This window comes from Apodemus sylvaticus, chromosome 3 (genome assembly GCF_947179515.1).
Source record: "Apodemus sylvaticus chromosome 3, mApoSyl1.1, whole genome shotgun sequence".
Lineage (NCBI taxonomy): Eukaryota > Metazoa > Chordata > Mammalia > Rodentia > Muridae > Apodemus > Apodemus sylvaticus.
The window spans coordinates 24,883,054-24,909,599 of record NC_067474.1 but is presented as its reverse complement, the minus strand read 5'-3'; the positions used below and the strand labels follow the sequence as shown (position 1 = coordinate 24,909,599).

The following is a 26,546-nucleotide window of genomic DNA, read 5'->3' as shown; positions in this document are numbered from 1 at the left end:
GGTGGTGGTGCGCACCTTTAATCCCAGCACTTGGGAGGCAGAGGCAGGCAGATTTCTGAGTTTGAGGCCAGCCTGGTCTACAGAGTGAGTTCCAGGACAGCCAGGGCCACACAGAGAAATCCTGTCTCGAAAAAAACCAAAAAAAAAAAAAAAAAAAAAAAAAAAAAAGGAAAGAAATTAAATTTTGTCTCTCTGTCTCTCCCTTCCTCCTCTCTCTACTCCCCCTATCCTTAGTGGTTAATAATGGAGGCATAACCTGTTGCATCTCTCAAGCATCTTTTGTGTTTTTCTCTGGAGGTAGAGTAGCTTATCAGTAGTACCCATTCAAGGCCACGCTGGGAAGTCTCTGGGAATGCGTGTGGGTGAACAGTGGGCATTCAGGTACAGCCAGCTTCCGGCAGTGCGGTTACAAGTGTCAACAGCGCCCTTGTAGAGGACCAAAGGAGGACGGGGATTTCTGGGGTGGCAGGATGTAACGGCAGCTGCTTCTTTGAAAAGCAGGCACCCATCCCCGTTGGCCTTCTGGAGTCTCGTGAGGGTGGACGCTGGAGAGGACAGCCAAGTCACCAATGTGCGGGACCACAGCGACACCTGCCTCTGGTCCTTCCTCTGCTGAGTTGCAGCGACCTGCCGGGGGCGTGGCCGCTTGCCGGGGCGTGGCCGCTTGCCGGGGGCGTGGCCTCAGGGTCGGAGGGCACCCAAAGCTGGTGTCATGGCGACCTCCATGCTGGGTTCGGTCCGCGGCCCAAGGCCATTCGGTTTGGCTAGCTTGCTCCGGCGCCGGCCGCCTCGGGATGCGTGGGAACGTGTGCGGCGCCTGCCGGGGCCCTCGGCCGTCCGGCGCAGCGTGGCGGCGGCCAGCGGACCGGGCATCCCCGGTTCCCACCTCTACTGCCTGGAGCTGCTGAGGTGAGCGGCCGCGCGCCGGGGACATCCCCGAGAGCCCGGAGCCTGCGGAGCGAGGATTGCTGAACCCCGAGCCCCGCGCTGCGGCCTCCGGGTCCTGCGTTCTGCTCGGCTCCGTGCCGATGCTTGGAGAAGGAGGCCGCAGGCCTGTTCACGTGGCCGCGAAATCCTGGCTCACTCTGCCTGAACCCTAATTTTAATGGACTCTACAACCTTTGCATGCATAGCCCTTTTTATTCATGGACAGCTAGTGACTTTGTTAACTGACTTTGGGCTCTGTGTGCTGCACTATTAAAAGTAATTCATGGCCTGTGGATTTTTAGGTCCATTGGTAGGGTGCTTGAATAGCGTGCTTTGGATAAACACATCGCGCAAAACCTGGCACACTCTCCTTTGACCCATCTTAGGCCGGAGGTTCAGGTTTGACTACAAATCAACCTCAAAACTAAAATTTTGTTTACAAAAATAAATTCCCAAGCAACTTATTTAACGCTCCTTACAAGTTGTGATTCCCATCAAGGGATTGTAAGAATTAGAGCATTTAGGGGCTGGAGAGATGGCTTAGCGGTAAGAGCACTGGCAGCTCTGGAGGACCAGGGTTTGAGTCCCAGCCCTGACACTCAGAGATCTAATGCTCTCTGCTGGCCTTCTTGAGCACTAGGTAGGCATGCCGTACATAGACATATGTGTAGGCAAACACCCATACCCATAAAAATAAATGCAATTTTAAAAATGAAGTTTAACAATTTCAAGAGAACAAGGAATTTGCCCGAGATTTACGAGAACATCTTCATGACTTGTGTTCAATTTGCCTGGTATCGGGAAAGACATCAGGGAGTTTCTCCATGGGTATATGTGGTGGTGTAGGGATGGGTTGGGCCTGCCTTGGAATTGAGCCCTATGAATAATCATGGCTTAATTACATCCACCCACACCACCCCTGCATTTTGCCTTTCCTTGCTAACAGCAGTTATCCAGTATGGTTTTTGTTTGTTTTGAGACAGGGGTTTTATGTAGCTCTGGTTGGCCCTGTAGACCACAGTGGCCTAGAATTCAAGAACCCAAGTGTCATATCTTTTTTGTTTTGTTGTTTTTATTTTGCGCGTATGGCTGTTTTGCTTGTATGTATGTACTGTATGCATGCCCGGTGCCACGGATCAGATTCCCTGGAACAGCTGTGAGCCAATGTGATGATGGGAATCAAACCGGGGCCCTCTGGATTTGGTTCCCCCCCCCCCCCCGAGACAGGGTTTCTCTGTATAGCCCCGGCTGTCCTGGAACTCACTCTTGTAGACCAGGCTGGCCTCGAACTCAGAAATTCACCTGCCTCTGCCTCCGAGAGTGCTGGGATTACAGGCGTGCGCCACCACTGCCCGGCTAAACCGGGGCCCTCTGAAGAATCGCTCTCAAGTACTCAGCCATCTCTCCAGCCTCAGTATCTGGTTTTAAAATGCCTGCTTTCAAGGGCTTCAAAGTGTTACTAAAACAACTAAATCACCTTGGATTTGATTAGGGAAGTAAATCTAAGAAATGCAATTGCTTCCGTGTTTGCCAAGAATTTTGAGGGCCTCCCCCCCCCACTCCGGCAAATACTGGGTTTACAAACTTTGGCTGTCGCCGCCGCCGTGTTGTTTGGCTGCTGTTTCTTTATGGTGCTGGAGGCTGAACTCAGAGTCTGGTGATGCTGCACAAGCTCTGCCCCACTGAGCTGTATGTTAGCCATTATAGTCCTAGACAGCTTCTCACGTGTTTTCGAAAGCTGCCCTTGTGGACTCACGGGCTCCGGCTGTAGCCTCCCGAGTGTACCCCACACCCGGTCTCCGGATGCTCAGATTTCTGTAGACTTCTGCCAGACTTGTTTCTGACATTCCTTTGACAACCAATCAGTCTTTCCATTCTTCGAATCTTTGCTTTGTGTTCAAGATGTCCTTAGCTTGTTTTATATTTTTCTGGGACATCACTCTTTCAAGAACACCTGGAGGTCTTAGGAACCAATGTCCGTAGTTAGGTAATAGGTATTATTTGTTGATGCTGGGGATGTGGGGATTATGTGTGCTTCTAGGCTCTTTAAGCAAAGGCTGAAATACATAAACACATCATTTTTGTTTGATGATTGTTTGAGATAGTTTTGTGTGTGTGTGTGTGTGTGTGTGTGTGTGTGTGTAACAGTGCTAGCTGTCCTAGAACTCACTTTGTAGTCTGCCCCTACCTCCTGAGTGCTGGGATTACAGGCATGCTCCACCACCCTGGTGGTTTATATATCTTATTTCTGCGTCTTTCTATGTATATGTAATAAAAACGTACTTAAAACTATTTTCTTTTTACCTGCCCCCACCGCCTTTCTTCGTTGTTATTTTGAGACAGTTTCATGTAGCACAGGCTAGCCCCACTCCTGACACGCCTGCCCTCACTTCTGAAATGCTTGGATTATTGCATCGACATGCCAGCTCTGCTTTTCTCTTCTGTAGCTCATTTCAGTTCTTACTAAGAGCAAAATGTTCCGAAGCAAGACAAGTACTTTGTAAATAAAAATAAAATAATCAGCAGGGCAGTGGTGGCGCACACCTTTAATCCTAACACTTGGGAGGCAGAGGCAGGCGGATTTCTGAGTTCGAGGCCAACCTGGTCTACAGAGTGAGTTCCAGGACAGCCAGGGCTACACAGAGAAACCCTGTCTTGAAGAAACAAACAAACAAAACATAAAAATAAAATAAAATAATAAAGTTTTCTTTTTTAATGTGTTTGGAGTGAGAAGCAGATACCTTTTTTTTTTTTATAGAGAAATAGTTATATAATTTAATAACTGAGGCCTACTGTGATCCAAAGCTTCATTGTTTTTGGTTGGTTTTTGTCAGAATTTTGTGTGCAGCTTGGAAAGTAAAGACTAACTACCTTCTTTTCCTTGTTTCTGTTTGTTGTAGGAAACGGGATTATGAAAGTTACTTGTGTTCCTTACTGCTCCCTGCAGAGTGTCAAAGGTCTGCTTCTGCACTGCGGGCCTTCAATGTGGAACTGGCTCAGGCTGGTATTAAAATACCTTAACATATGACAAGGCGGTTGAAGGGTGTGCTTGATACTGAACAGTAAAGAAATAGAGCAGTGCATGTACCTTACTTAACGTCATTGCTAGTGGTTTCTCCCCCATGCTAGCTACTCAGGCTTAATCAGTATCAAGAAATAAAACTAGTTGGTGAATTTAATGGCTCTGGAAATGATATTCTGGATTTTTAAGTTTTTCTGAGTGTTTCGGATTTGCATTTGGCATTGCCTGTCAATTGGATAAAGTAATGAGAATCTTACTGCTTTCTCTAACAGTTTCATACTTTGTGTGTGAAGACTTACTGTGCAGTTGGATAGAGGTAGAGCGCAAGAGATTCTGGCAGACCCTGACTGCTTTTGTCTCAGGAATATAGAGGAAGAGCAGAGCCTCTTTTTCCCTGAGTGGATAGAGCGCAGGAAGACACAGGACAAGTTGGAAATGGGGGTGGAAATGGAGGAACTTTAGTCATATGGTTGGTCTTCTCAGGACAGCAGCAGATAGGTCAGATACTGGATGTGAGGCACGGGGAAGCTGGAGGCTTGGATCGAGTGGCACATGTAGGAGAACATAGCTCTCACACAAGAGTTAGCTGAATTTGTGTAGAATTGGCTACTGCCTCTGCTAGTGCCTAGCAGTCTGCACCTCCTCATAGCTCACATTTCCACGGGAGCCTTGGCTACCACCCTCTGTCCCAGTGATTCTGTTCTCTTCCTTAGCTAAACCTTTCCTCCAGCCTGGAAAGTCTCAAAGCCACAGCAGTTCCCCAGGGACACTGAGGCACCCGCACCATGCGATCATTCTCGTGTGGTGTATGGCTTTGCTACCCTGCCAGAGCTCCGGAACAGGCCACAAGACCAGCTCCCACCACTTCCCTTAAGCCCATGGATAGAGGCACAGACACACAGGCTCAGTTTCACCTTGCCTTCTTGGCACAGTTGCTGGGCATTGTTATGCTCCCTTGGCCTGTGTGCCCTTGTCAACATGCTCAGCTCTGCACCTCCCACCTGCCCTAAACTTCAGCTGCTGGGTTGCGTCTGGCACCTGCTAACACCCCTGACCACCCCTGGAGGAGTGGCCTGTGTGGCTCTCTGTTTTGAGATCTCACATGGCTGGTCAACTTTTCTCCATCAGAAGCATCGCAAATTCTCCTGTCCTCCCTTGTGTCTGTCTGCTTGCACCCAAGGACCTGGAAGTCCCACCTGTCCCTTCTACCCAGCAATTGGTCTGTGATTTCTTTACTGACAGATCAAGAACCAATTTGGGAACAGGACCGTAGCATCAGAACTGCCCCTACATTCTTGTTTGATGTTTGTTTGTTTGTTTGCTTGTTTTGATACAGCGTTTCACTATGTATCCCTGGCTTTCTCAGAACTCACTATGTAGACCAGGCTACCCTACAGCTCACAGAGATCCTCCTGCCATTGCCTCCCAAGTGCTGGGAATAAATGGTGTGCACCATGCCAACCTCCATGCAGTTATCACTATAACAGTAGGAAAATCTTCCTTGATATATAATTTTTAAAAAAGATTTATTCAAAAAAATTGTGTGTACGAGTGTTTTGCCTGCATTTGTGCCTGGCGCCCATGGAGGTCAGGAGAGGGTGTTGGAGCTACTGGAACTAGAGTTACAAATGGTTGTGAGCTGCCACATGGGTGCTTAGACCGAGGCACCTCTGCTGGCCACCAAGTACTTTTAACCTCTGAGTCACCCTTCCAGCCTGTTGATTCGCCAGTTCTGATGGGGAAGAGTATGGCTGATTGCCCTCGTACAACTGACGTTGAATAATTTAAGTTGGTCGCACACACACAAAAATCAGGTTGCAGATTTGGGAACTCACACTTCACATAAACAAGTATCGCAGCAATCCAAATACTGTAGTGGTTCTCACAGGAAATAAAGCAGATTTGGAGACAGAGAGACCTGAGTGCTGAAGAGCGTGGCTTGCTTGGATTTTTTTGAGATAGGCTTTCTTGTAACCCAGGTGGGCTTTAAACTTGTTGTGCAGCTGAGGGTGCCTTGGTCCTCTCAGGTCCACCTGTCACATGCCAAGGTTACAAGTAGTGCTACTACCCAGCTCAAGGAGAAACGACCTTTTTGTTATCATTAATTCTATTATTTTACGTGTCTAAGTGTTTGCCTGTGTGTGTACCTGTATATCATGTGTGCAGCTGGTGCCTGTGCAGGCCACAAGAGGAGGTTATTGGATCCTGGAACTGCAGTTACAGGTGGCTGTGAGCCACCATGTGGGCTGGGAATTGAACTGGGCAGTGGGAGCTGTGGTGGGGGATGCTCAGGAAAAGCAGCAGTGCTCTCAGCTGCCGAAGCATCTCCAGCCTCAAGAATCAGCCTTTAAAGCAGTGAGGCATCTCAGTGAGTAGTGCTCACTTCATAGGCTTGGCACCCTGAGGCCAATCCCTGAAACCAACGTATGGCTGGGAGGAGCGAGCTGACTCCAGAGCTCTCCTGTGACCTCCTCAATTAACTTAGACATGACCTCATTCTGTAGCCCAGGCTGGCCTGGAACGCACTACATAGCCCTGGTTGGCTTCGAGCTCACAACAGTTGTTTATCCCCTGAATACTGGGATCATACGCATGGGCCATGGCACCTGGCCTATATATTATGCTAATAAAAGATATTAATTAGCAGCATCAAGGGAAATGTGCAGTCAGTTTATACTTTGTGTTGGCTCTGAAAAATGAAGCCAGGTGAGGCTAGAGAGAGAGATGGCTCAGTGGTTAGAGCACTGACTGCTCTTCCAGAGGTCCTGAGTTCAATTCCCAGTGACCACACAGTGGCTCACAACTATCTGTAATGGGATCACATGCCCTCTTTTGTTGTCTGAAAACAGCTACAGAGTTCTTACATATAATAAATAAATCTTTAAAAGAAAATGAAGTCATGTATTGACCACCATAGTAGTGGTCTAGGACAGTGGATTAACTGAGAGGTCCCCTCATAATAACTTGGTTTTCAACAATAAGCTGTCTTTGTTTGTTTCTCTGCTGGGGTTTCCATACATGGACGGACAGGCATACTGCTACTGAGCTATGTCTCCAACCTAGAGGTTTTAAACTCTGTTTACAGGTTAAGGACTCAGTCTCTGAGAAAACAATTGGACTGATGCGCATGCAGTTCTGGAAAAAAGCTGTGGAAGATATGTACTGTGACAACCCACCACACCAGCCTGTGGCCTTTGAACTCTGGAAGGTAAAAGGAAAAACAATATATATGTACATATACAGATATATATGCATATATGCTTATGTACACATGTGTGTATACTACTTATATACCATTGAGCCTGCTTGTTGGATGTGATTCAGAAGTGCGGATGGTAGTGGGGATCTGCCCTGAATATCCTTGGGCTCCTTTAGTGTTCTGAGCTGTTTTGTCAGGTGTATTAGTGGCATGCCTTGCTGCAGCGAAAGCAGCTTAAGGAAGGAGGGGTTCATTTTGGCTTACGGTCCAGGGGTACAGTCCATGTTGGCAGGGCAAGTGCAGCTTTAGGAGCAGGAGACCGTTGGTCACATTGCAGACATAGTCAGGAAGCAGGGAGCAATACATGCTGGTATTCGGCTGGCTCCCCATTTTAAACATTGTGTGTGTGTGTGTGTACGCACAAGCACAAGAAGGAGCCACGAAGTTCATGTGGGAGTCATAGTACAGGCTGTGGAATCAGCTGTCTCTGCACCTTTACCTGCTGAGCCGTCTCGTTGGCCCTCACTTCCTTCTCTGACTCAGTCGGCCACCGTAGCCTGTGGGAGGGCACCGCTCACATTTACTGTGGGCCTTTCTACCTCAGTTAACTTAGTTTAGGCAATTGCTCACTTAGTGTGTGTTTGGGGGTGGGGGATACGTGTGCGCATGCCATTAGGGTGTGTGCAGAGACTAGAGATTGAGTGTGGGTATTTTTCTCTGTTCTCCATCTTCTTTTTTCGAGTTCAGATTTCTCACTGAGTCTAGAATTAACCATTTAGCCAGTGAGGCCGCAGGATTTCCCTGTATGTGCATCTTACCCTACCTCAACTACCCAGCGTGGGGTTATAGATGTGGCCACCATACCTGGCTCTGCATTGGTGCTGGAGATTCAAACTCAGACCCTCACACTATCAAAGCAAGTATTTTACCCACTCACCTACCTCCCGAGCTCCGCATTTCTGTGGGGGGGGTATTCATGTCCTCAGTATCACTCTGCAGGCACCAGCCCCTTTTGTTGTTGTGTGCTTGTCTTTTGAGACAGGACCTCTTACGCTCACTAAGTAACCTGACTGGCCAGTGCGTCCCAGGGTCAGCTAGTCCTCGTCTTCCTAATGCTGGGGTCATAAGCATGTCCCGCCCGCTGTAGCTTTTCTTGTAGGCTCTGGGGTACTCAGGTCCTGCTCAGATGGTAAGTGCTTTACTGGTTGAGCCACCTCACCATGCCCTGTGGTGCTTCTTTAAATGGAATTAGATGTAACTTACATTTTATTTCGTATTCTCGTATGGGGGCGAGGGAAGGGGGAGGCCAGGTTTGGGGATGGCACAGGATATGTCACCCATGTCACTCAGGACAATCAGCTGTCCCCTTCTGTGCGTTGAACTCAGGGAGGCTTGCTCGACAGGAGTGGTCCCCTCTGAGACATCTTGCTGTCTTGTGGTGTGTTAAATGAAAGAGGAATCTGCCTATATATCATAACTTCTCATGCGTTTTCTGCACAACTGTTTGGAGAGTGGGAGCTGCAGGTTTGCTGGCATGGTAGGGACATTTCCATTCTCTCTGCTGAGCAGTTCTTTTTGCCAGTCCTCATTAATCTTCTGTGCAAGGAGATTTTCTCTCAGCATATCTAGAGAATGTGTCTGTGCTCTTTAAGAGCAACTGGTTAAGCTGGGTGGTGCATACCTTTAATCCCAGCATTTGGGAGGCAGAGGCAGGCAGATTTCTGCGTTCAAGGCCAGCCTGGTCTACAGATGGAGTTCCAGGACAGCCAGGGCTACACAGAGAAACCCTGTCTTAGAAAGAAGGAAAAAAAAAAAGAGTAGCTGGTAAACACAGAGAAACCCTGTCTTAGAAAGAAGGAAAAAAAAAAAGAGTAGCTGGTAAAAGCTTCCCAGTCAAGCCCTGACCTTGAGTGTAGTCCTTGCAAACTCAGCTGAATTGCCTCCTGCAGGTTGGGCTGTGGGTGTATCTGTGCAGCATTGTCTTGATTGGTAATTGATTTAAGAGGGCAGCTCCCTGAGGGCTGTCCCATCGCTAGGCAGGTGGTCCTGAGCTGTATAAGAAATCCAAGAAATCCAGCTGAGCAGAAGCCAGGGAGCAAACCCACACCCATTACACCTATTCGGTTTCCTCTTCAAGTTCCAGCTTCTGTTACCGCCTTGACGTGTTACTGGTGGACTGTGATCTGAGGTGTAAGCCAACTAAACCTTTCCTCCCTAAGTTTCTTTTGGTCAGAGTATTTTATTATCACAGCAACAGAAAGCAAACTAGAACGATTGAGCTATAGCCCCAGTCCTGATTAATCATTTACAAGTGTCTCTCTTCTCTTGTATTCTGCACTTTGTCTCTCCTTTTCCCTCCCTCTTAATGTGTTCATATGTACACACGTGTGTTTATATGTGTGTGTGTGTGTAATATGTATATTCACACAAATAATTTTTTCTAACTCATTTGTTCAATACTTACTCTAATCCCAGTGTTTGGGAGGTGGAGGCAGGAGGATAGAAGTTACAGCTCAGACTGTGTGACAAGACCCCCTTTTAGAAGAAAATATGCACCCCTCCCCCACAAAAATAGAGACAAGCCTCTCATATAGCTAGAACAGACTGTAAACTCAGTAAATTTACTCCAAAACCCCACTCCGCATCTCACTATAGCAAGGTGGTTTGGCGTTCACCATGGATCCTCAGGCTGGCCTAGAACTTGTGGCCTCAGCATCTCAAATGCTGAAACTACAGATGTGCCTCTTCAAGTCCCCAGTGGCATAGACTTTTTTGTTTTCTGTGACACCGAGGACTGAAGCTAGGGCTTTGCACACACCAGGCAAGCACCCTGGGAGTGGACGTACAGCCCAGCACCCACTGACATTTTCTTTTTTTTTTTTTTTTTTTTTTTTTTTTTTTTTTTTTTTGGCTTTTTCGAGACAGGGTTTCTTTGTGTAGCCCTGGCTGTCCTGGAACTCACTTTGTAGACCAGGCTAGCCTCGAACTCAGAAATCCATCTGCCTCTGCCTCCCAAGTGCTGGGATTACAGGCGTGCGCATGCACCGCCTGGCGACATTTTATTAAGGAGTAAAATCGGTCCTAACTTGTTTTTTCTTCTTTGGACATTCATTTTGTCTGATTTCTCATTAGATATAGGTTATGGATTTTTTAAAAAGATTTATTTATTATATGTAAGTGCACCGTAGCTGTCTTCAGACACACTAGAAAAGGGCATCGGATCCCATTAGAGGTGGTTGTGAGCCACCATATGGTTGCTGGGAATTGAACTCAGGAAAGCAGTCAGTGCTCTTAACCACTGAGCCATCTCTCCAGCCTGGTGATGGATTCTTGGCTGGAGTGTTTAATAGGAAATGTGTCCTCAATGTGTCACTTCTAGAAGGACACTTTTCTGTCTATCTGTCTGTGTGTCTATCATCCATCATCTATCTATCTATCTATCTATCTATCTATCTATCTATCTATCTATCTGTCTATGAGAGAAATGTATTTTATTTATATATTGGTTTTTTGAGAGAAGGTTTCTATGGGTGGCCCTGGCTATTCTGGAACCAGGCTGGCTTTGAACTCAGAAATCTGCCTGCCTTTGCCTCCCAAGTGCTGGGATCAAAGGCGTGTGCCATCACCACCCAGCTGTAATTATATTTTAATATAAAAAAGGTAAAAAAAAGTCTAACATTCAAAGAAAGAAAAGAAAAAGGAAGAAAGTAGACTATTAAGTGTGTGCTGTGCCAGCACAGCAGGAGGAGAGGGTGTGGGAAGCCTTACATGTCACTTTACGGGAGGTGACCTGACGTGTCTGTCTGGAATGATTGCTTGTCTCCTGATGTCTTTCAGCATCAGTGCCTATCTGATGAATTGTAACAAGTGTTCCTTACCTACCTTTTCAGTGTACTTTGCTCATATCTAGAGGAGGCATTTCTAGTACCTTCTAAATATGTCTAACACTCTTGTGTTTTAGGCTGTCAAGAAACATAACCTAACTAAAAGATGGCTCATGAGGATCATTGATGAAAGAGTAAGTGGGAGTTATCCAAGTCTTACATTCTTCTCCCTTCCTAGTCTTAGCTTAATTATTCATGGAGGAAAAGTTTTGTATGTGTAGTAATCATCTGGAAGAAGGAAACTTAGAGAACAATGGTATTCTCCACAGTATGTCCCACCTGCTTACCTGCTCTTCCTCCGCCTCTCTCCCTGGAGTCAGGTAGATACTAGCACCCAGACAGAAGGCCAGCACTGAGGCACTGAGCGTGTGTGTGTGTGTGTGTGTGTGTGTGTGTGTGTGTGTGTGTGTGCCACATGCATACAGGTGCTTCTTGGAAGCCAGAAGAGGGTGTTAGATCCCTTGGATCTGGAGTTACAGGTGTCCTGGACAGCCTGATGTGGGTTCTGGGGACTGAAGTCAGGTCCTCTGGAAGAACAGCATGTGCTCTTAACCATGGGCTAGCTTTCCAACCCACCTAGCTATATTTTAATCTTTATTGTTCTCTAAACAAATCTGTTAAGTGATATTTTTATTTATCTTAGGCAAAACAATGAAAAGCACTTTGACATCCATGTAGGCAAAACCCCAATGAATATAAAATGAAAATATAAAAATAGCACTTTGTATTATAAAATAATTTACTGAACTTCATTTGCATTTTCTTTGACTTCAGGAAAAAAATCTGGATGACAGAGGGTACCGCAGTATCCAGGAACTTGAAGATTATGCTGAGAACACGCAGAGCTCCCTGCTCTACCTGACCCTGGAGGTGCTGGGTGAGCCTCCCCGCTTCCGATCTCAGATTACACTTTTAATTTCTCTCTCTGTTGTCCCTGCAGTAACGTTTCCCCCTTTGAGACAGGATTTCACTATGTGGCATAGGCTGGACTCAAACTAGAGGCAATCCTTCTGCCTCAGCCTCCCTAAGTGCTGTGATTACAAGCATGCACTATCATGCTACAACTTTTACTTAGTTATTTTTGAGACAGGGTCTCACACTATGGCCTTGGCCAGCCTGGAACTCAGTATGCAGACCAAGGTTTTCTTGAATTCATTGGAATCCACCTACCTCTTCCTTCTTGAGTGCTGGGCTTAAAGGTGTGCTCTACCAGCCAGCTCATAGCTTTAACGGTGAGAGAGCTCTCTGTATTCTGTGCATTTATAGTTCTTCCAGAGTGCAGACGCGTCCAGGCGCTCAGGCGCTCAGAAGCAGCAGGCGCCCCCGGGAGCACTCTGGGCCAATGGTGGTGCCCACGGCTTCGCCCTTCCTACAGCACCTCCTTCAGTTCCTCCCTGTCAGGAATTCTTCCCCATGGGGGAAAATAGAATAAAAGCACACTTACAAATTTTTACAAGTTTTTTTCTCCTCTCCTTTAAGAGTATTGAATGGGCTTTTTCCTGTTCTCTTGCTCCAGGGTGTCTTACTGTAAGGAGGAGATTGCTGGGGCCAGGACAGTAGTTTCTCATTTGAAGAGGGTGACCTGTCTTGATGTCACCCCTCAGTACAGTCCCTGGTGAATGTCCCAGGCCTGGCCTGGTACACCCTAGCAGGAAGGATGTGGGAAATTGCTTAGAGGGAAGAAAGAAGCACTGGCGTTTCCCACAGAGGTTGGGTAAATTCTCAGTGTGTTCTTGGTGTGCTAAAGTCAGAGTTAACTGAGTTTTCTGGATGCCTGCCAGCGGGAAGATCCCTGTCACCCAGTTTCCGTCATAAATCCTGTTTTCCAGATGTCAAAAAGGATGAATACCTTTACTGGGTTTAGATGATGTCTTGTGTCGTGTGTCTTGAATTGTTATGCTTCAAGGACAATCGAGCAGCCCGGTCTGCTTTCTGTGATTCTAGGCGTGAAGGATCTTCATGCAGATCATGCTGCGAGCCACATTGGAAAGGCACAAGGCATTGTCACGTGCTTGAGAGCAACACCCTATCACCGTAGCCGGAGACAAGTGTTCCTGCCCATGGACGTCTGTGCTCAGGTGAGGCTGGCCAGCTGATTCCCCTGGGGCACCAGGAGGAGGGATGCGCTTTGGTTTGGTTTGTCATGCTTTGCCCTGATAGTGAGCGAGAACCGCATATATCAAGCATGTAGGTGTCTGGAGTGGTACTGTAGTAAGAGGCCTGAATAGTGTGCACCATCTGTTCAGGTAGTTATTGTAACCTCACCTGGGCCTGTTTGATATTTTATATTATTCTATTTTATTGGTGGTGATAATTTTTTGTTGATTTTGTTTTAGGGAGGACAAGGTCTCTGGTAGCTCAGGCTGAACTTGAACTCTGAATCACTATGTAGCTTAGGATGGCCTTGAACTTCTGATCCCCCTGCCTCCACCTCTTAAGTGTTGGCATTACAGTCATTGGAATGTGTATTTTAAAAATGTTTATCAGAGCCAGGCAGTGGTGGTACGGGCCTTTAGTTCCAGCACTTAGGAGGCAGAGGCAGGCAGGATTTGAGGCCAACATGGTCTATAGAGCAAGTTCTGGGACAGCCAGGTCTACACAGAGATCCTGTCTTGAAAAACCGTAAAGGTGGTGGTCGTGGGGGTCAGGGTGTGTGTGAGTGGGCTTCCTCGTTGTCTGGCATTTTAAACTTTTAAAAAGATTTATTTTATTGATGTGTGTGTGTATATGTATGTGTGAATGTATATATGCATATGGGTGCCTGTGAAGGCCAAAAGAGAGTCTCAGGTCCTCTGGTGCAGGAGTTTCTGAGACACCGATGTGGGTGCTGGGAATGGAACCTGGTCCGTCCTCTGCTGAGAACAGTTCTCTGCAAGAGCAGCAAGTCCTCCTAAGTGCTGGGTCCTGCCCTCCTTTTAATCGTTTGCATTTTGTTATGCTTTTGTTCCATGTATCTCTTCCATTACACACACTGTACTTTCTAGTTGGGGTTTTCTAGGGAAACAGAACTAGTAGAGCGAACATGTATCATAAAGGGGGTTATGAGCTGGGCAGTGGTGGCGCACACCTTTAATCCCAGCTTGGGAGGCAGAGGCAAGCGGATTTCTGAGTTCGAGGACAGCCTGGTCTACAGAGTTAGTTCCAGGACAGCCAGGGTTACACAGAGAAACCCTGTCTCCAAAAAACCAAATCCAAAAACAAAAAAAACAAAAAAAAAAAAACAAAAAAAAGGGGGGGGAGGTTATGACATTGGCTCACTTCATGCCCAATAGTGGCTGCCCGCACACTGGAGAAACTGAGGACCTGGTCAGTCCCCGTGGCTACTTGCCGCTGCTGTTCCAGCCTGGCATTAAAGGCCTGGGGCATTCCTGGAGAGCAGCAGGTCTTTATTGTACATTTAAAGTCCATAGAAGCTGGCTCCAATGTCGGGGAAGCATGGCAGCAGTGGTGGCAGCATGGTAGACTACTAGCAGCAGTGGCAGATGCATATGCCAGCAAGGAGCAAAGGTGACAGGCAAAAACAGCAGTATATTTCAAACATATGGGAGACATCTTTGCCCCTTAGTTAATCCTTCTAGGAAATACCTTCAGAGACCCATCTACGAGCATGTCTCTTAGTTGGTTATAGAGCCAACCAAGTCGACAAGGAAGATTGCCCCTCACAGGTATACATACACAATTTAAAATTTAGCCTTTAGGGGCTGGAGAGATGGCTCAGTGGTTAAGAGCACTGACTGTTCTTCTGAAGGTCCTGAGTTCAAATCCCAGCAATCACATGGTGGCTCACAACCATCTGTAAGGAGATCTGATGTCCTTTTCTGGTATGTCTGGAGACAGCTACAGTGTACTTAGATATGTTTTTAAAAAAATTTAGCCTTTATCCTATATATGCTGTCTTTCTGTCTGTCTTTTAGAGTAATATTGATTTTTGAATGTGCTTATAGATTCCTAACATTTTCTTCACAGCATGGTGTTTCACAAGAGGACTTTCTACGGAGGAACCAAGATAAAAACATGAGAGATGTAGTATATGACATTGCCAGTCAGGCACACCTACACCTAAAGCATGTAAGTAGGCTCTGCCCAGTCACTCAGGAAGTCACCACCTCCAGACAGGGCTGTTTCTACGGCCTCCTGTGGACTTACATATACTGTAGCACTTCTGTAGCATACTGTGGATTCTTACCTTGATGGTCTGTATTCCACTGTTCGTTGGATTCCCAGGATTTATATCAGGGACTATGGAAACCTTTTCCTACTCTAGAAAACCCCCTTTACCCTCAGCTGATGGACACACAGTCTTTTGTGAGTGTGAGCTTTCTCATGTGGGCTCTCCGTGCATCCACAGAGTGTCTGCCTTCCACACCGCCTGCCTGTCTCTCCTGGGGCCGTATTTGCAGCCAGCATTCTCGGTTGCCGGAACCCTATCCTGGTTTGTTGCTGACTGCTGCTGCTGCAGGCTGGGTGTCTTAGTCAGGGTTTCTATTCCTGCACAAAGATCATGACCAAGAAGCAGGTTGGGGAGGAAAGGGTTTATTCAGCTTACAGTTCTACATTGCTGTTTATCACCAAAGGAAGTCAGGACTGGAACTCAGGTTAGGAAGCAGGAGCTGATGCAGAGCCCATGGAGGGATGTTTCTCACTGGCTTGCTCAGCTTGCTCTCTTATAGAACCCAAGACCACCAGCCCAGGGATGGCCCCACCCACAAGGGGCCCTCCCCACTTGATCACTAATTGAGAAAATGCCCCACAGTTGGATCTCATGGAGGCACTTCCCCAACTGAAGCTCCTTTCCTGTGATAACTCCAGCCTGTGTCAAGTTGACACACCAGCCCGTCCACTCAGCTTATGGCTGCCCCAGACGTCTATCTAGTTCTATCCTGCTGACTGCATGCTCTGCTCTTTGTTGCCTCAGAGGGAAGGCGTGTCACCTGGCCTTGTTCTTCCTGGGGTGGTCCCAGCTGACCCACACTGAAGTCATTTTACTCTCTTACTCTTTTTGACCTTTCCACTGTGAAATTTAGTTTTCCATTTGATTCTCTGATGACTCCTGAACTGGTGTTCTCCTAAATCTGTTTTTGTTCTTTAAGAGTTTACTCCTAGCCAGGTGCTGGGTGGCCTGTAATCCCAGCACTCTGGGAGGCAGCGGCAGGCGGATTTGTGAGTTCGAGGCCAGCTGGTCTACAGAGTGAGTTGCAGGACAGCCAGGGCTATACAGAGAAACCTTGTCTCGAAAAAACCAAAATCCAAAAAACAAAAAAAAAAACAAAAAAAGAGTTTACTCCTCAGGATGGCTTTGGTGGGAGAAGGGGGTAAGAGAAGATAATGGGGGGGGGGGAGGAAGACTATGACCTAAGTGCATTGTGTGTATGTGTGTCTGTCATGCACACACACCTGTGTATGAAATTGTGAAAGAACAAATCTTTTTTGAAGCAGGGTTCCATGGAATAGCCCTGAATAGTCTGGAACTTACTGTGTAGACCAAGCTAGCCTCAGATTCAAAGACATTTGTCTGCCTTCCCCTGGATTAATAGAGTAACATAAACTGAGAATTGCAATTTCCAAGTGTTTTATTAATTTACTTGTGGTTGGGCATAATGGTACATGCCTTTAATCCTGAAGGCAGGAAGTCCAAAAAAACCCTGCCTCAAAAAACTAAAAAAAATTTAAAAGAAAATAATAATTTAAAAAATGTATTTGTTGTTGAGTGCTGGGGGTTGAGCTCAGGGTCTTGCACATGCTAGGAAAGCTACCACTGAGCTAGCGTTCAGAGTCTCCAGGTCATTTTAAGTAGCCAGACTGAAAGCTACTGGTTTATTGGTCGCATAAAATGCTCTCCTAGCAAACAGGTTTAGGGCAGTGGCTTGAAGCCCCACTTGGTGCTTTGGAGGCTTCTGAGAGGCACAGGGACATGGAGAGTGCTGGTGTATGCCCAGAAGCAAAACCTGACTTAATCCAGTCCTGCCGCTTTAATTGTGATGGGAACTCCGCTGCCAGGCCCCAGCCTCCACATAGATCATCTTACCTCCTGGCTCACTAGCATACAAAGAGTTAATGATGGTGCCTGCCATCAACGCAGTAAGTGCATGTAAATTAGCTTTTGTCACCAGCAAGTTAGCTTTTGTCACCAGCAAGTAGAGCTGTGACATTAGTAGTGCAGTAGAAAGCTCGCAGAGCTGGGGTTTTGTTTCTGTTGCTTTTGGGTTTGTGAGACAGGGATTTGCTATTCAGAGTCGTTAGGAACCTGGAGTCACTGGAGTCTACACTGGCCTCGTGCTGAGACGATGAGTAAGTATGTGCTGCCATGTCTGGCCCTGGACGTGTGTGAGACAGTAAACATTTGGGGAATCTCATCACATCTGCCACACACAGCTTGGTCCTGGACACCTGACCGGGGCTTCTCAGGACCTAAGAAAGGACAGACAGTGAGGAAACAGTAGACACACACAGAAGAGCGAGAATGAGAATCAGGTGGCTGTGCTCCCTCAGGTAGACAGCAATTCCTACTTACCTAGAAACTCAGTGTTTGCTCTGCACAGCCCCAGGGGAAGCGTCAGCTGGTCTCTGTAGGTTTCTGTAGGTGAGCAGGCTTGGCCCGTAAACATCTGCACATGTGTCAACATTCGGACACAGACCAGGGAAAGGTTTTTGTCATTTCTCTGAGCGTGACTCCCACAGTCATTCCTGTGGGTCTGAGATGCTGGTGGGAGGCCTTGGCATGGCTGTGCTCAGGTTAGTGACACCCAGGGCTTCCTACAAGTAAGATTTACTTCCAAAACTGTAAAAGTGTTTGGAAAGAAATGCATGTGTGTGTATATGCCAACAGCCACAATGGCACGTGATAGTTGACTGACTGGGACAAGATGGTGAGGAGAGCAGGTCAAAGGCTGCACAGTGTTCACAGTAGACCACAGTAGTCCCAGTCAGTGCAGGACAGTGGGTGGCTTGCATGGTGCTTGTCGTTGGTTATAATTCCTTTGGGGTGGGTAACATTTAGGGACATGGGCTACTGGAGAGTGCAGGATTGTGACTTTGGCAGGTCAGAGTTGGAGTCACCCAGTAAGAGGTCAAAGCTGTAAGTCTAGATGTTGCTCAAGGAGAGTGCTTCTAGATGAGGATGGGGGACAGAGGTGTGAGGCCACGCCCATTCAGCTAGGAGACAGGGCCATTTATTAGGAAGAAGCTGAAAGGAAGAACAGGAAAACTGGGAGGCCCCATCCTGAGCGCAGAGAGGAACCGATTGCCAGCGTTCCTGTGCCGAGGAGAGGCTGACAGAAAGGTGACCGTGGCATAGAGAACCACAGATGGCCGCGGAGTGGATCTGAGTATGCTGTCGGGAGCAAAACCAGAGTGCAGTCAGGACGTGGAGGCAGGATGTGCGCTTCCTAGTGTAACAGACAAAGTGGAGTCTCTATTATAGACAAAGACCTGGAAAGGCTAGGTCTGGCAACACAGGATGATGGCGTCAGCCCGAGTGGACCAGGGGTTCAGCGCAGGAGTCAGGCTGACTTGAGATTGGGAGTTAAATACAAGGACATTTGCATTGCAGGAGGACTAGCTAATGCCGGATCACTAGGGATCTAATCAGATGAAAGTGAAATAATGAAATAAAGACTTGAAGGAGCCAGCCAGAGGCAGACCACTAGAGAGGGTCGTCCGTGCATCTGAACAGGAGACTGTCTGAGCTGGGAAGTGTTGAGTCGTCACTTACCACAGTCAGTGTGCGGTGTGGTAAGGGGGCAATGCCACAGCTAAGCCAAGCTGAAGGGGCTGCGATAGGACAGAGCTGGGTTTTGCTAAATCAGTGAGGCTTTGAAGCTGGACTTGCGCAGCAGGGGTGAGCTGTTTCCTCGCTTTTGTGAGAGGCCTTTGTCAAGCCACGCTGCTTTGTGGTCTCCAGGGAGGCTGTTTCTGAAGCATTCCAACCAATTTCTTTCCTTCTTCCTTTAAGGCGAGGTCCTTTCACCAAAGCGTTCCTGCGGAAGCGTTTCCTGCTTTTCTTCAGACGGTGAGTGCTTCAGGGGAGACTGAGGCTATTTCTCATGTCTGTGAGCTCTCCAGAGTGCTACTGTGGGTTCTCTTTCCCTACCTTATGGTGGCTTGATTAGTCTAGATGGCACGTGTGCTTTCTGTGCTGGCATCAGCACAGGCTCTGCACCAGGCCGCCTTGTCTTCACGCTGTCTCTTTCTAGCCATGGGGCCTTAATTTCTTTAACATCCGTGTTCCTTAATTATACTCAATAAAATGAGAATTACAAAAGAAGCCACCTGGTTGGAGTGTCTCCATGGTAACCTGACCATGCAGTCAGCTCACAGGTCATTGCTGAGCTGGCTGTATTGAAATAACTTGGAGACATTGTTTAAAAGGTAGCTTCCTGGGCTCAAATTCCCTTCCTGTGAGATGGCTCAGCAGGGAACAGGGAACGGTGTTTCTTATATAAGCCTGTCAGTCTGAGGTCAACCCCCAGAAGGCACACATAAGTAGGAAGGAAGGGACCCCACAAAATTGTTAGCTGTGAGGTCAGGGAGGAGCTGGGGAGTGAAGGTGTTTTGCTGTGTTGATCCCGAGCTCATGGTGTAAGAAGAGAACTGGCTGCTCTGATCTCCACACTGCATAATACACAATGAAAACCATCTAGAAGAAGAGAAAGATGGAGGCCTCACTTATTCTTGTTTGACACCGCCCTGGTCTATGCCAAGGGACTCTAGGGGGCGCTGTGGGTGTGGTCTGAGAAGGCTGGGGCCTCAGTCATGGAGTGCTGACTGAATGGTTCTCTGCCCTGCTCTTCAGGGCAGGCGAGCAGCTCAGTTTGGTGTGATCCTGCACACCCGGGAGGGGCGCCGGTGCCTGGGCGGGGAGAGGAGGAAATTACAAAATTAGCCAAAACAACCAACAAACAATTAAAGAGTTCCCATCTTTCCTTAATCCTTGTGTGATAGGTGATAGGTAGGGAGACTTTTATAGGGATCTGTGATTATTCTTTTTGCCCGAAAATCTTGTTTTCTAGCAAGAACAAAGAGATAATTGAACTTCAAAAAATAATTTTTTAAAAGGTCAAGGTGAGGGGCTAGAGATGCTCAGTGGTTCAGAGCACTTGCTGCTCATGCAGAGGACCTGGGTTCAATGCCAGCCACAGATCTAGCTCTGACCTGATGCCCTTCCTGCCAGATGCTGTGTGGATGTCCCCGTAAATAAATACATCTTTACAACAGATAGTCTGCCTGAGCTTCCCAGCACACCGCATCCGGAGATGTTTCAGGTTCCTTGGTTAGTTTTTCAGTTTGTGATGGCACACACTGTCATTCCAGTACTCCAGACACTATGGGAAGGTGACAGGGTATTTGAGGCCAGTCTGGGATGCCTGCTGATAGTTAAGTAGACTATTACAAAAACAAAAACAATTACTTTTTGGCATCAAGCTCAGGCTCTCACAGAGGCAGGCCATTCCATTCCCAGCCGACGTCCTGGCTGGACACCGTCTTCTCTAATGCGCAGAAGCAGAAGCAGTTTCTCCAGCGCTTAGGCTGGGCAAACACTAAGCGTACAGTCGGCGGAGGCCCAGTGTTCCTAGCTCTAATACTTGGACTTTTTCTTTGAAACAAGGTCTTTCTTACTCTGTAGCCCAGGTTGCCTCCATTTCACCATTTAGCACAGGCTGGCCTCAGCTCAAACTCATGGCAATTCACCTGCTCCAGTTTTCTGAGAGTTGGGGTTGCAGACGTGACCATCGTACCAGGTTATGCTCTTCTCTTCTTAGGAAATGTCATCACTTTATGATCTAGTGACCGCTGTTCTCTTCCTCCAGGTTTCTCTAGAAGACTATTTAAAGAAAATCCAGCGAGTAGACTTTGATATATTCCATCCATCTTTACAGCAGAAGAATACATTACTTCCATTATCTTTGTATATTCAATCATGGAGAAAAAGATACTAAAATGATTTTATGTTGCTCATACTGATTTACTTTTAGTTTATTGGTTTAGAAAATGTGTGGTCTGGGTTTCTTTTTAGAAACATTAAGAACTAACGTTGTGTGTGTGTGTGTGTGTGTGTGTGTGTGTGTGTGTGTGTGCCTTTGTTAATTTATGTGCAGTAGTCCACAGAGGCCAGAGGGTGTCAGATCCCACGGAACTGGGGTCACAGGTGGCTGCGATGGGTGTGGATATGGGAGCCTCCATAAGAGCTCTTAGCCGCCAAGCCAGCTTCCCAGCCCTGGAAACTGGCATTTAATTAAGGAGAAGACACTAATGCTGGGGTTGGCAGCTCACGGAGCGGCCGCAGAGCCTCTGTGGACCAGGGTGCCAGTGAGATCCCAGGGGGAGCCAGGTGTGAGGGAAAGACAGTCACCTTCCCATGTCTCATCCCTGGGGATCAAGGGAAAGGGTTTAGGATCCCAGTGTGCCACGCTGGCCGCCAAGGCTGAGATGCTCTGTGGAGCTGCAAAATGTAGTTTTAGGGCATGAAAATGAACTTTAGGTCTAAGCAGTTGTTAAGGGCTGTCTAACCCTAATGCTAGTCTTTCTAACCAAAAATTTATCCATAGTGATGAAAAAAATCCTGAGATTAAGCAGCTGCCCATCACAGTTGGAGCCTTAGTTAACTTCAGTTCTGGGTGGTCTGGAAGCTTTCACTTTCTTACTAACCCCAGCTACCTGAGCCCACAGCCTCCATTGGTCAGCATTCACATGGTCATGAATAAAACTGTGTTAGCAAAATTCTGTATTAGTATAAATTACTAATACAGAATTATAAATTACCCAGACGGCATTTCTCTGTGTAGCCTTAGCTGTCTTAGAATTTGCTCTGTAGACCAGGCTGGCCTCGAACTCAAAGGTCCACTTACTTCTGCCTCCAAAGTTCCAGGAGTCGAGTGACTAAAGTTTAGGTTATAAAATACTTACTAGTTGCACAGATTAAAAGCATTTGCATAGCTGCTCTCTAGCAGATTAGGACGGTGAGTGAGACCGTCCTGTGACAGGTTTGTGGCTCGTCCTTCTTCCTGCTCTTCCCAGGTTCTTACTGCCCCCTCCCATTTCTGTGGTTCTTGGCAGGTCTTTGTTTTAGCTATGAATTGGTGTCTACTTTAATTGTGCATTAGTAATAGTTTAAAATGATACCGTTTTGCAAATAAAATCCAAATGAGAACATTGTGAGGACAAGGCTATACAGCTTGCCTCATCCTAGCCTTCCCAGCGCCTAGGAAGCCTTCTGATTGACAGCAACTGGGAGTCATTGCATGGGTGAGTGAGTGAGTGAGTGAGTGAGTGAGTGAGTGAGTGAGTGAGTGTCCATTGTGCTGTGTCAGCAAGTCTTCGGTTGATTCTGGTGCTGCAAGGACCAGAATCTTAGCTGTCCTTAGAAGGCATCCAGGGAGTCTTCTAGCTGGTCCTCAGAGGCAAGTCCATGGAATGGGACTCACTTCTTCTTGAGATTCTGAAGGAGCCAGGGTTGAAGAGTTCCTGAGTCTCTGTTAGTACTGTGGCCAGTGTTGGGAGATAAATTTGGCAACAATCAACTGCTAAAAATCTCAGTTCCTGGCAAAGGGTCTTAAAAAGAGCTGAGACACTCAGTTGGGTTACTGGGTCCTTAGTGACTCAGCAAACACTTGAACACTTTCTAAGATGCTTTTGATTTGATGTTACAGATTTGATGAGCTAAAGATACCTCAAGGCTAAAATGGGGGTCTCATTTAGTTTGTTAATTTCCTGGCATGAAGAACTCCCTTAGTCCAAAGGAAGGAAGGAAGGAAGGAAGGAAGGAAGGAAGGAAGGAAGGAAGGAAGGAAGGAAGGAAGGAAGGAAGGAAGGGAGGGAGGGAGGGAAGGAGGGAGGGAAGGAGGGAGGGAGGGAGAGAGGAAGGAAGGAAGGAAGGAAGGAAGGAAGGAAGGAAGGAAGGAAGGAAGGAAGGAAGGAAGGAAGGAAGGAAGGAAGGAAGGAAGGACAAAGAACACCTGTAATCCTGGCACTTGGGCGGTGGTGGAGGAGAAGGAGGAGGAGGAGGAGGAGGTTCAGGGTCATCCTCTAGTGAGTTTAAAGCCAGTTGGCCTAGGTGAGACCGTGTCTCAAAAGTCAAAAAATAAAAGTAAATAGAGGTATGCCGACTTCTAAAGGGAACCTTGGGAATACAAATGTCCTCGCCCTCGGGCCTGATGAGATATTTGGAATTAAGATCAGAGAGCTGGTATTTGTCTTGTCCATTCCAGCAAACCTCTGGGTGCCCTTGGATGCGAGCTGTTTTAGTTGGTACAAATTTAATTTCTTTAAAAACACTACCCCAGTTGATGACTTGACCAGGAAGATCCCCAGACTTGTAAACACTATGCAGACAGTTCCTTGAAGTAGAACAAAGCATTAGCCTACTGCCAGTTTCCATAACAAGACTGACCTTGAGCCACACAGGGGCCGGGGATTGACTGATGGGGTCAGGAGGAGGGCAGACGACCACTTACCTGCTTCTTCTTATAGTGAACGTCACTGTGTAGTAAACATTATTTCTTAAACATTAGGATCCTGGGGCTGCCTTATAGAGGACCTGTGTTCTGTTCCCACAACCATGCCTACCTAGTAACAGGTGATCCGATGGCCTCTTCTGACCTCTGAGGGACCCAGGCACCGTGGCGCACATGCAGGCAAAGCAATCATGCACGTAAAGAATTTCATGGAGGTCCCTTCAAGCAGGAGGATGATGGGAGGCAGGTGACTGCTGTGCGAGTGACTGACTGAACATGATGTCTCACGGGCCACGTTTTATTCAGGGTCACAGGATGCTCATTGTGTAAGTGCACTCACAGTTCAGGCAGAGCCACTAGGGCTCAGTCTTAGAAGCCCGATGGAAGGACAGGATGACTCCTACCAGTTGTCCTGTGAGCTCACACACATGCAGCTCCACACAGTCCCATGCACATATGTGCACACATGTACCACACACAGCAATGTGGCAGCTGGGTGAGGCATACAGTATTCAGGAATCTAGATTGTTGGCTAGGATCAGAAAGCAGGCTGAGAGGAAGGATGACCAGTCAGTCAGAGGATGACCAGTCAGTCAGGGGTTTGGCTTTTAAGATATGTGTTTTGTATGTGTACTCATGATTGTTGTTTACAGTGTTTCTAATGTAAACGTTCCTTGGATAAACAATGCCTTTTGATTCAGAGCTAGAAAGAAAGCCCTCATTATTTGATGAGCCTGTGAGCTGACTTTTTTTTTCTCCTGCACAAACACTGTTTGCCTTTGAGTCACCTTCTCCTCATTAAACAGCCCTGCCTGGCTTCACTGTGTTTTCTATTTTATTTTTAATCCTGATCCCTCCCCCGGTTGCTCAGTTATGTAATAGTGTCCTGTGTGTTTCAGCACAGGCCAACATCTTGAGTTTCTCAAGGACCAAATTCAAGAGCTTTATAAGCCTTGAAGTCCCTTTTACGGGTAGGGCAGGATTCCAAAGGAACTCCACATTAGTGATTCGGAAAGCTGTTTCAGTAAATTCTGTTTGTTTCTTGCGGCACTTGTCTACACAATACTCATTTCCAAATGCACTGCGTTCTCCTTCCTTAGCAGACAGATGCTACTGCCATTCCTTACGTGTAAGCTGTGTGTGGCTGGAAACAGATCTGACTGAACCCCGCTTTCCTAGGTTATTTTGAAACACTGAATATATGTTGTTTTTTACACAGCCTACTTACTTGTACTTAGTACAGAAATACTGGAGCCAAATAAATAGTGGAGGATAATTATTAATTTTTAAGATTTATTTATTTTATGTATGTGAACACACTGTTGATCTCTTCAGACACACCAGAAGAGGGCATCAGGTCCCATTACAAATGGTTGTGAGCCACCATGTTGTCCTGGGAATTGAACTCAGGACCTCTGGAAGAGCAGTCAGTGCTCTTAACCACTGAACCATCTCTCTAGCCTAAGGATAATTATTTTTAAGTCAAACATTTCATAAGTAAGAGATAACCACCGTTAAATGAATTAAGTCCTCCCCATTTTTTTCTCAACATACATGTAACATTAAAAAACCGGTATCCAGCTAAGCACTGTGTCGCGTCTGTGATCCCAGCACTACCAAGGTAGAGCCAGGCGCCTTGTCTCAAATCCAACTAACCAACCAATGAACTGCTGTGGAGGAGAGCCCGGTGTGGTAGGACACACCTTTAATCCCAGCACTCTGAAGGAAGAGGTTGGCAGATCTCTAAGATTGAAACCAGCCTCGCCTACATATCGAGTTCCAGGACAGCCAGAGCTACATAGTGAGACCCTGTCTTGGGAAAAAAAATAGCAAAACAAACAAGGGGGAAAGATGGAGCGCGGAAAGGCCTAGGGATGGAGATGAGGAACTGCTTTGTAAGAGGGCCAGAGTTGGTTCCCAGCACTGTGCAGGATAGCTCATAACCACCGTAACTCCAGCCCCAAGGCCTCCTGCCGTCAGTTCACAGATATACATGTAATTAAAAATAAATATGAAAAATGGGTGAAGGGGGAAATGCTAATATAGGCACACAAAAGCATTAACAGTTTTCAACTGTATTTTGTTTTTGTTTTGTTTTTGTTTTTTTCCAGTTAGGGTTTTTCTGTGTAGCCCTGGCTGTCCTGGCCTCCAACTCACAGAGATCCACCTGCCTCTGTTGACTCAATGCTGGGATTAAAGTAGTGTGCCTCCACCAACTGGCTTTCAATTGTCTTTTAAAATTTTTTAGTCTGCACTGAAACCTGGTAATGCAGTGTGGAAAAGATCATATCAGAAAATACTCCCAGGGTGGTGAGGTGGTTAGCACTTGTGAAAGCAACAAAGTCCTGTCCCCAAAACCCAAGGTAAGGAGGGAGAACCCGCGACTCCCAAAGCCGTCCGTCTTCTGACCCTCGTGTGTGCCACGATTCTTGTCCCCCTCATCATGCACACATACACTAATAATAAGCTATAAAAATTGTCTCTCGGTTTGTTTTTGTTTTTTGGGTTTTTTTTTTTTTTTGATAACGTTTTTCCTGTGGAGCCCTGACTGTCCTGGAACGCACCTTGTAGACCAGACTTCCCTCAGAATCAGAGATTTCCACCTGCCTCTGCCTCCCAAGTGCTGGGACTAAAGGTGTGCACCACCACAGCTCAGTTTGTGTAGAGATTTTTTTTTTTTTAAAGATAAATGGGCATTTTTTTAATATTTATTTATGATATGTAAGTACACTGTAGCTGTCTCCAGATGCCAGAAGAGGGTGTCATATCTCTTTATGGATGGTTGTGAGCCACCATGTGGATGCTGGGATTTGAACTCATGACCTTTGGAAGAGCAGTCAGTGCTCTTACCCGCTGAGCCATCTCTCCAGCCCCTTGTGTAGAGATTTTTAAAGAGGGAAATTGTATTACTCAGGGTTCTCTAGAATAACAGAACATATAGAATATATGTATGTATGTAAGTATGTATGCATGTTTGTATGTATAGAAAGGGGATTTATAAGAATAACTTAGTCTGTGGTGCAGCTAACCCAACAATGGCTGCCTGTAGTTGCTCAGTCCGTGAG

At 46.8% G+C, this 26,546-nt stretch overlaps 1 protein-coding gene across 4 annotated transcripts; it reads left to right on the top strand.

Annotated features, from left to right (window-relative positions):
• Positions 1-680: 680 nt before the first annotated feature.
• Positions 681-20,986, top strand: Ndufaf6 (NADH:ubiquinone oxidoreductase complex assembly factor 6). Of its 4 annotated transcripts, none has more exons than XM_052176063.1 (9): positions 681-909; positions 3,828-3,927; positions 7,035-7,157; positions 11,110-11,166; positions 11,807-11,909; positions 12,977-13,110; positions 14,999-15,100; positions 18,984-19,040; positions 20,839-20,986. In XM_052176063.1, the coding sequence occupies exons 1-9, from the start codon at positions 713-715 to the stop codon at positions 20,965-20,967; spliced, it is 1,002 nt and encodes a 333-aa protein (XP_052032023.1). In that variant the 5' UTR covers positions 681-712; the 3' UTR covers positions 20,968-20,986. The 4 variants fall into 4 exon arrangements, with proteins under 4 accessions (XP_052032023.1, XP_052032024.1, XP_052032026.1 ...); XM_052176064.1 differs by having other exon boundaries at positions 821-909; positions 3,828-3,931; XM_052176066.1 differs by lacking the exon at positions 3,828-3,927 and having other exon boundaries at positions 860-909.
• The last annotated feature ends 5,560 nt before the right edge of the window (positions 20,987-26,546 follow it).